Source organism: Poeciliopsis prolifica, unplaced genomic scaffold (genome assembly GCF_027474105.1).
Source record: "Poeciliopsis prolifica strain line A6 unplaced genomic scaffold, Auburn_PproV2 SCAFFOLD028, whole genome shotgun sequence".
In the NCBI taxonomy this organism is placed as follows: domain Eukaryota; kingdom Metazoa; phylum Chordata; class Actinopteri; order Cyprinodontiformes; family Poeciliidae; genus Poeciliopsis; species Poeciliopsis prolifica.
This window is the reverse complement of record NW_026562403.1, coordinates 3,742,060-3,751,282: the sequence shown is the minus strand read 5'-3', so window position 1 is coordinate 3,751,282 and position 9,223 is coordinate 3,742,060. Positions and strand designations below refer to the sequence as shown.

Sequence of the window (9,223 nt, the reverse complement as noted above, 5' to 3'; positions counted from 1 at the left end):
AGGCAGTTGAGAAACTGCAGTGCAAAAACAAAATAAAATAAAAATTCTGATTCATAAAGTTTTCTTAAGGAGGTTAAGAATATACATTATAATTATATCAGTTATAACAACTTCAGTTCTTGGGTTGTCAACTATATGTGTCGAGAATGACGTATGCGGAAGTGCCGCCAAAACCGGCCTCGTCATTAATTTTGAAAACAAGTAGCGACATAACTGTCAACAGCAAAATTTGTTCCGTACGTACAGATTTGGTTTCATTTTGTTTTTGTTCGCATCGAAGGGTAACAGAAAGCCTCCCTGAACTGCGGTATTGATATTTATTTACAGAGCTTGATGAGTTCACGCAAGTCAGGACAGTGACGGAGAAAAACCGATTCAGGATGGAGAATTCAGTTGGATCTGCGAAAGAGAAGAAGCTCCTGTCCAGAATGGCGCTCAACGACAACAAGGCTGGGATGGAGGGACTTGACAGGGACAAGATCAACAGGATCATTATGGAGGCGTCAAAGGTCGACACGTTTCTGCTACCAGAGATTCTCCCATGTATTCATATTCACTGACAGCTTTTCATGTTTCTCCCAGGTTCTGTAGCTAAAGGGTCACAGCTGTAGAAAAATTCCGTCACCCTCAGAAAGTCTTGCATTCAGATTTTTACAGTTCCTTAAAAGGAACTGAAGATCAAACAATTTAAGTTAGGAAAAACATTGAACTTTCACATGGAAAAAAGGAATGTTGAATGCTTTTGTAAATATCTACAGAAGTAAGACGACTCCTCTCTGTGATTGTCCTTTTCTTGCAGGGATCCAGATTTTATGAAAACGAGCGGAAGAAAGAGCAGCAGGTGAACCAGCGAATTGAGAAAATGATGCACCAAAAGGCTCAGATCACAGAGCAACTCCTACAGAAAGCACAAGCACAGGTCAGACGTCATAAATAACTTAATTGTAGGATTATTTAAATCCAACAAATTAGTCAATAAAAAGTTTTTAAAAATTCTCTGTAGGTGGAAAAGATGGCCTCTGAGCTTGAGAAAAGTCGTGATCTGAGCAGAGTAATTGTGCATGTGGACATGGATGCCTTCTACGCGGCTGTAGAGATGAGAGACTGCCCCGAGCTGAAGGACAAACCCATGGCTGTCGGATCTATGAGCATGCTGGTGGGTTAGGATATCGAAGAAACAACTTTCTTGGTAGTATTGGTGGAGTAGAACAAATGTGGTTTTGCTCCCATTTATCTAAAGTTAACTGGTTTCCAGTCTTGGAGCAAAGTCCTGTGATTTGAATTCCAACTTAAAAAGTCATTGAGATAAAAATACACATTTAAAATCACTAAACTACATAATTTATTTGTTATTTTTTGAGAAAGCAATGGTGGAAATCTATTATTGTTGTGAGAATGCCCACAAATGCCGTCGGGAAGCTTTTCTTTAGTGGAGCGACGGAAGATGACGAGATTTGACAGGAACATTGGTGGGGCTGAATCCAGGAGAAGACTGGAGTAATAAAACCTTCAGCATTTTAAAGTCATTTACCTTTTTTCATTTTCAGTCAACATCAAATTATCATGCCAGAAAATACGGAGTCCGAGCAGCCATGCCTGGCTTCATTGCAAAGAAACTCTGCCCCAGCCTGGTCATCGTTCCTCCTAACTTTGACAAATACAGAGCTGTGAGTGAGGAGGTAAGAGCACAAACACACACAAAAAAACTATTTCCACACTTGACTTTTGCAAGCTTTTGGAGGTGATCATGTTTTTTTTATTTTTCAGATTAGGGAGATTTTTGCTGAATATGATCCTAACTTTCAGCCAATGAGCCTGGATGAAGCCTACTTAGATTTTACAGGTCACCTGGAGCAGAGGCGGAGTTGGCCAGAGTCCTTACGTACGCACCGCTACAGATCCAAGAGCGACACGCCAGGCATGCACGCATTACACAATAATGCTGAGAAGATAAGACGGGTGCATCTCAGTAAATTAAAAATGACTAAAAAGATCATTTTCTTCAGTAATTCACTTTTTCAATTTAAAAATTGAAGCTCATGATTCATTAAATACAGGTTAACACACTTCAAATGTTTCTTTTAAATTTGTATGTTTATGACTTGCAGCGAATGAAAACCCAACATTTGTATCTGTGAAAAATGTAATATTGCATAAGACAAATGCAAAAAGGATTCTTATTGCCCTCCTGAAGAGCATGTTTCAGTACTGCAGGGTTTCCTGCAGTGTTTTTTATGTTTGCATTTTTTTAAGGCTTTATAGTTTTCAATCTAATCTAATCTTTCAATTTTCCAATAATACATAATTATCAAGTGCTATTTTGAAATTTTCTGTCAACTTTAAACATTTTTTAATTCCAAAAAATGATTTAAAAGTTTTTGCGGAGCTCTCCAACCACTGTTCTTAGCAAAATTCTGGGGGAAACCTTGCACTCTGTATGGATTCTATATTTGGTCAGGGATCCTTTTGCATTAATTACTGCACCATTGCAGGCTGTGGCTCATCTAAAGGGGTAGAGGTTTCGTCAGTTCGTCAGCATTATTGGCTCTTGTGCCTCTCATCTTTTACCGTGTTGATTGTGCTCCACTTTCTCATACAGATTTTTCTTCATCTTAATTTTCCACTTAATTTGTTAGGATGTAGCACTTTGTTGCAATGAACCTTTTGGGACTTGCCTCCCTGGTGGAGTGTGTCAGTAACTGTCTTTTGGACAAGTCTGAGTATATAAAACACAACATAGCATTTCTGAAATAAAAATGATCTTGTTTTGTTTGTCTTATGTGATATTCGACAAGATCTTCATTAGCTTTAAGTCAATGATCAAAGTCAACACAAATAAATAATTGAAATGTATCCCACTGTGCTATGAATTTATATAAAATACAAAGGTCCATTTTTCAAATGAACTACTCAAATAAAATAACTTTTTAAATTCACCTTAATAATGATTTGTGATGAATATATTTTATAAATCTGAAACCCTCATCTCTTCCTTACAGCTGCCATGCAGATCGAGTCTGATCAGACAGAAGAAGGGACAGACCTCTCCCCAGTCCTGTTTGACGACAGTCCGGTCTCCTCCGAAGGGGACGCCGGTGGTCCCTTTGAACAGTTCGGGACGTCTGTTGAGGAGGCCGTGAGAGAAATGCGTTTCCGCATTGAGCAGAAGACTACGTTGACTGCCAGCGCAGGTGAGAGGGAAGAAATTACTAAATCAAATTAAGTGTTTTTTTTAATGCATCTTATCACAATATGAGTGCAATAAAGAATAAAGTTTAGTTTAATCAGTTCTACTTCTTCCAGACTTCATCAAAGCAACAGAAATAATAAATATATGAATTGGTATTTGTTACATCCTCTAGGAATTGCTCCAAACATGATGCTTGCCAAGGTGTGCAGCGACAAGAACAAGCCGAATGGACAGTACAGACTGCCCCCCACCAGAGAGGCCGTCATGGACTTCATCCAGAAACTTCCTGTTCGAAAAGTAAAGTTTCATGTCAACAATCCGAGAGAACATGTTAAAGGTTTCTGCACTGAACGTCTCTAACTAGTGTCAATCGTGTTGTTCACACATCACTCTAGATTAGATCAATGATGCATCGCTGTTACTTCACATGAAATAGACATCATGTCAACTTCAGTTCACAGGGTTTTTTTCTCTAATCAGTTTTCTGATATTTAGTCATATCAGGTTTTTTTACACTAGAAGGACCTGTTTGGTCCTTAAATATGTTTATGGTCGGGCAGCTCTTTAGTTAAAGTATTTACCCAGTATTTACTCAGATATTAAGCTTTTAGATTCTGTCCTAAATATTAGATAATGGATTGTAATTGGAGGGTATTCACATCCATGGAGACCATGTAATATTTTTAGCTCTGAATGTGGATATTCAAAGGCTAGAAAATCTAAAGATTAAAGTCTGAAAAGTCTTCTCACCATAGCACATCATAATTTAGAGTTTATAGCTGGATCAGGGTGTTTGTTTTGTAAAAAGCTGGGAGTTGAGGCTCACAGATCTTTCAGATTTCCCAGCAGAACTGCAAAAGAGTGCAGAATGACTCTACGCTGAAATCTAGGCTAAGACTGTCCAATATGCTTGCTCAGGTTTGTGGCATTGGGAAGGTGAGTGAGAAAATGCTGAATGCGCTGGGCATCACCACCTGTTCAGATCTCAGCAGGCAGATGGCGCTGTTGTCCTTGTTGTTCTCCGAGACGTCTTGGCATCACTTCATCCAGATTTCTCTGGGTTTGAGCTCCACACATATACCCAGGTATTGCGCCGAATTTAATGCACTTCAACACAGACCAAAAAAAATAATCATTTCATGCAAAACTAGAAGAGCTCATTCTCCCTGTTCTTGGTTCCTCTTAGACACGAAGAAAGAAAAAGCATGAGCACTGAAAGGTTTGTTTCCAAGTGTACATCTACAGCATGAGTGCAGTACTAGTATACTACTTGTATCATTTGATTTTTAACTCTGATTTTTGTTGACAGGACATTTAAAGAACTGAGTAAACCTGAGGAGCAGTTTTCTTTATGCAGAGAGCTGTGTGACGATCTGGCAGAAGATTTAAAGAAAGAAGCCCTGAAGGTATAAAACAAGAGCTTGTGTTTTGTAGTTTCCATGTGGAGGAAAAAGTTATTTGGTTTCTGCAATCATTATTGGGCCCAGTCTGGGTAAAGCTCTATAAAATGCCTTAAAATAAATCAAGATTTTATTGCAGGGAAATAATCTGGCAATTGAAAAACTAATAAAATAACTAGGCCTTTCTGGCATATTTTTGTCTTATAAAAAAGCAGCAGTTATATAAGGTATTTCAGCTCAGTAATAATGTTTTTGATCTGGATTATGTGATTGTCTCAGAAGAATCAAGAATCACCAGATTTAAACAAGTAGAAATGTTACTTTACACACATGAATATAGATTCGTATTGGTAAGAAAACGATGTTCTGTTCTTGACCTTCCAATCGTCACTTTGACTCTCAGCTGAATTTCATGCGATATCCTTAACCTGTCCATTTCCTTTTGAATCGATAGAGGAGGAAGTCGAGATCTCAGTACAACCATCACCCCCCTGCCTGAGTCCCCTGATAGCGGAAGAAAATGGAGGCCATTAATGAGACAGCAGGGGCAACTATCAGCCTAGGCAACATTCCCCCCTGGAGATGATCACATGACTATGAAAACTGACAAAATGCACAAAGACAGATCAGTCAATGATATGCCAGATTACACAGATTTCCTTCTCCCTTTTATTTCCAGCTTCTTGGGAACAGACCTAATGATTATTAGGAAAGAAGAGAGAAACATTTTTTTTGTGCGTTTTCTTTTTCTACTCTCTGTTTTGTTAAGGGTAAGACGGTGACTCTGAAGATCAAGAATGTGAACTTTGAGGTGAAAACAAGGGCACAGACGCTCCCGTACGCCGTGGCCACAGTGGAGGAGATCTTTGCTGTTGCTAAAGACTTACTGAAAATGGAAATAGAAAATGAAAGCCCCCAGCCGCTCCGACTGAGACTCATGGGTAAGTTCATTCAGCATTGCAAAAAGGCACATCGATTACCATGCTTCTGATAAATCTAAATGGACCGTCCTGAGCTGCACATTACCTTGCAAAAGTACTAGGAGCTCTTTGAGCTTTGAGTACATTTTTAGGATTTAACCACAAAATGTAATGTGCATTGCTGAACATAAATTTTGATTTTATGGATGAGTGGAGCTCAGAAAGTCGTTGCTGAAATAAACCCGGGAGAAGTTCAACTTACAGTTTGCTGCATCCCAGGTAGGAGACAAAGCAAAAATGTGGAGCAAACTTTTGTGCTCTGGTCAGATTTGAAATCTAACCTTTTGGGCAACATGTAAAATGTGGATAGGATCTAAAATTATACATTGGCTTGATTTAAATTGAAAATCTGAGCTGAGAAGAAACAAGGAGATTAATAAGAATGCAAACCTTTTCTTAAATGTATCCTTTTTTCTTCTATGTCATAGTTCTGCTCTACTTTGTGTTGGTTTGCCATATAACATCCTAATAAAACACATTGACAAAATGTGGACAAATTCAGAGTTCACAAATACATTTCCAAGGCATTGGACCTGGTATTTTTTTCTAAGATTTGAATATTTTGCCTTTGTGCTTGCAGGTGTTCGGATATCTGCCTTCGCTAGTTCAGACGACAAAACACCGATGCAGAAAAGCATCATTAGCTTTCTTCAACCGGGCAAGACAGACCGTAGCCACTCTTCCCCAATAATGCATCAAAAGCCGGAAGTTGGGAACTTGTGCAATCGCTCAGTCCAAATCTCACAGCTTGTAGATGATCCCCCAGTACAGAATGGCCAGAAACAAAACAAGGTTTTTTGGAGCAGTAAGCAGAGGCCCAGTGGTGAGGAACCACAGCAGTCTTTCTTTCAAAGAGCTCATGCCAAAAGACTAGAACTCCAGGCTGCAAAGCCAAGTCCACCGGATGACGGATGTGAGGGATATGGTCCCGTGGTTATCTCTAACAATGGTACAGAGTCATTGAAACAAGCAAACACGGACGACTGCACTGTTCAGGATCTTTGTGACAATGAATTGGCTTCACCCATGGAACCTCATGCCTCCACGTCAGACTGTGAGACTCTCACAGAAACCTTCACTTGTCCCGTGTGCTTCACAAAGGTGAAGACAACCGATCTGAATGTCTTCAACAGGCATATAGATTCGTGCCTCAGTGATGCTGCGAGGAGGGAAGACGAAGCCTCAGGGTCCGAGTCAGATCTGGATCCAGAAAACGACCATCGAAAATCTGTAGTTGTGACCCAAAAGGAGAAGGCATGTGATCTTAAAAACGAGGCATCGGCAAGCAGTGGAGAGTTGGACTTATGCAGAGTATTAACTCTAGAAGGTCAACAAACCTTAAAGAACAATTTGGTTTCACTGATTAAAGTTGACAAGAAGCCTGTGGCGTTACAGCAGCAGTCATCCCTCAGTAGAAGTCCTCTCTTGACTTGCCCTGTTTGTCAGCAGACCCAAGACACGGACGATCTCGCCATCTTCAACCACCATGTTGACCTCTGTCTCAACCAGGAGGTCCTACATGAACTTGGAGGACAGACGGCCTTTACTGGAAAACCATCTGCAGTTAAAAATAGCTTCAACGTAGGTAAGTGTGTGTCCTTTACTTCACGTCTCATTAGTGTCAGCTTTATTGAGCAAATGTGAGCGTCATTTAATTCTGGGTTTTTAGAACATTATGAAATGATCCGTTCTTACCTGCCTCTATTGACATGTAACATGTACAAAACACAAAGTATGGAAACTAAGTACCACCTTTAAGTTGCAGTGGGTTTTTAGAGAACTGAAAACCATTGAAAAACGTTAAATCTCTTTTATTTAATTTATGATCGAAGTACATGTATTTTTGTCTCTCTAATTTTGCATGTCAAATGCATCCTGCATCAAAAAATGTTTTATGAAAACGTGAAAAGGTAAAACTGGTCAATAGCAGAGAGAGATATATGCTCCTCTTTATCTAATGAAAGGTTCATTTTGTTCGGCAGCTTCCCAGATAATCAATTACCTGCTAGTTGGGCTCTGGGTTTGTCATTTGCTTCTTCATAGATCTTAAGAAACAGTGATGTTAAAAATGTCCTCAACCTAAAAGCACACACTGAGGAAGTATTGTCTTGTTTCAAAGGGCTCTTGGTGACCTGTGACCCTGTTATTTACCTACTGTGGCACTGTATGAGAAGTTCTTATTGATCCCGACAGAGGAAGGACATCTCATTTCACCCCGTGACCCCCCACTGGCCCTGGCCTCTGAAATGGCTAAATCACTTTCTATCCTATCTATCTGCAACAATGAACCGAAGCCTGGCTTCCTCTTAAATGATTCTGCTTCTGGAAGTGTGGGCTTTATGTTGCTGGAGATGTGTTACACACGGCTGTTTCTTTCATTGAAGAGATCAGAGGAGTTCCTTTTCTCTTCCATGTAACTAACTGGTTGTGTCTTTGCTTGTAGACGGTGGACATCCCCTGCCAAGACAAGCAAGTAAAGGCAGAAGCAAACGGTGAGGCAGCTTGTTTTTCTATATGCTATCTTTGTGTCTTTGAAGTTTTTTTTGCCTGTTTGCCACATTATAAGCACACTTGAAAGCTTTTAATTTAGTTTTTATGTAAGATACTTGCAAAACATTATTTTGACCATGAAAGGAAAGTTTTACATAAATGAAGATGAGATGGGCAAGGCTTGTACCTTTCATCGTTCATTGTAGTAACAAATTCAGCTCTTCTGACCTAAACCATTCCATTACAGCTCCAGATGTGTGTTTTGGACTTTTGTTATGCTTGAAGATGAGTTAATTCCTTCACAAGTGCCGTAGTAACAACCATTTCCTGTGCATTCACCTTTTAGACGAGACACGCCGTCTTCTCCTCCATCTAAAAAAGCCAAAAGCCTTGGACTTTGCAACACCATCGACAAGTTCTTCAGGTGACAGTAACCATGTGGAAAATATCAGTAGTGCAGTCAAGAGACACCAGGCTCTTCCAGTCTAAGGATTTTATGTGGACTAGTTTTACAGCTCCGCTCACAAGGACACATATTTAGCTTTCTGCTGCGACACCAAGCTGAGCACTTGCACTGATTAACTTCTTTAAAGCCATAAGCAAAGGGAAAGGTGACAATAAGTAGTTTAACTGCAAAAAAGTAAGGATTTTTAAATGACTATGCAGTTTTCTGATTCCAAAATGTTTTATTTTTCAATGAAGATAGATAAAAATGTAATAATGTTATAATAATAATAATGTTATTTAAGTATGGCAATTAAAAGATGAGGATATTTGCTACCTATTCTTTTGCTAAGTTATTTTTCTTCTATTTTCATCATTTGTTGTTGTATTTCTTGCAATTAATAAATATTGAACTTGAAATGTTACTGTTGAAATTATTGCTCATTCATTCTCCATTAGCTACTGCTGTTTTAGCCAGGAGGTTGGAATTCAGATAGCTGCATCCAAAGAATATTCATGGAAAGTTGAGCAGAAGGAAAAAATGTGGTACATAAAAGTACTCAAGTAACAGGAATAAGAACACGTGAGAGAATTTTGAGGTAAATGATCAATCAAGACTTTGGGGGAAAATTCTCGAGTCTTGGACTGGAGTAGGACTTTCCATGTATCGTGGTGCCTTTAAAACAGATGTAACATCCAAAGTTTTTTTTACCCGGCCA

General features: G+C 39.2%; 1 protein-coding gene across 1 annotated transcript; it reads left to right on the top strand.

Moving 5' to 3' along the window:
• The first annotated feature begins 174 nt into the window (after positions 1-174).
• Positions 175-8,845, top strand: polk (polymerase (DNA directed) kappa). Its single transcript, XM_055049272.1, has 15 exons — positions 175-236; positions 328-509; positions 800-919; positions 1,004-1,156; positions 1,548-1,679; positions 1,768-1,918; positions 3,000-3,191; positions 3,363-3,487; positions 4,109-4,275; positions 4,377-4,409; positions 4,500-4,596; positions 5,360-5,531; positions 6,151-7,155; positions 8,014-8,062; positions 8,407-8,845. The coding sequence occupies exons 2-15, from the start codon at positions 381-383 to the stop codon at positions 8,486-8,488; spliced, it is 2,607 nt and encodes an 868-aa protein (XP_054905247.1). The 5' UTR covers positions 175-236; positions 328-380; the 3' UTR covers positions 8,489-8,845.
• The last annotated feature ends 378 nt before the right edge of the window (positions 8,846-9,223 follow it).

Bases quoted from the DNA above. Each gene is read 5' to 3' on its own strand.
- polk (XM_055049272.1), top strand. From the start codon at position 381: ATGGAGAATTCAGTTGGATCTGCGAAAGAGAAGAAGCTCCTGTCCAGA. The intron at 1,919-2,999 runs GCATGCACGCAT...TCTTCCTTACAG, and splicing joins ATCCAAGAGCGACACGCCAG to CTGCCATGCAGATCGAGTCT. The intron at 4,276-4,376 runs GTATTGCGCCGA...GGTTCCTCTTAG, and splicing joins AGCTCCACACATATACCCAG to ACACGAAGAAAGAAAAAGCA.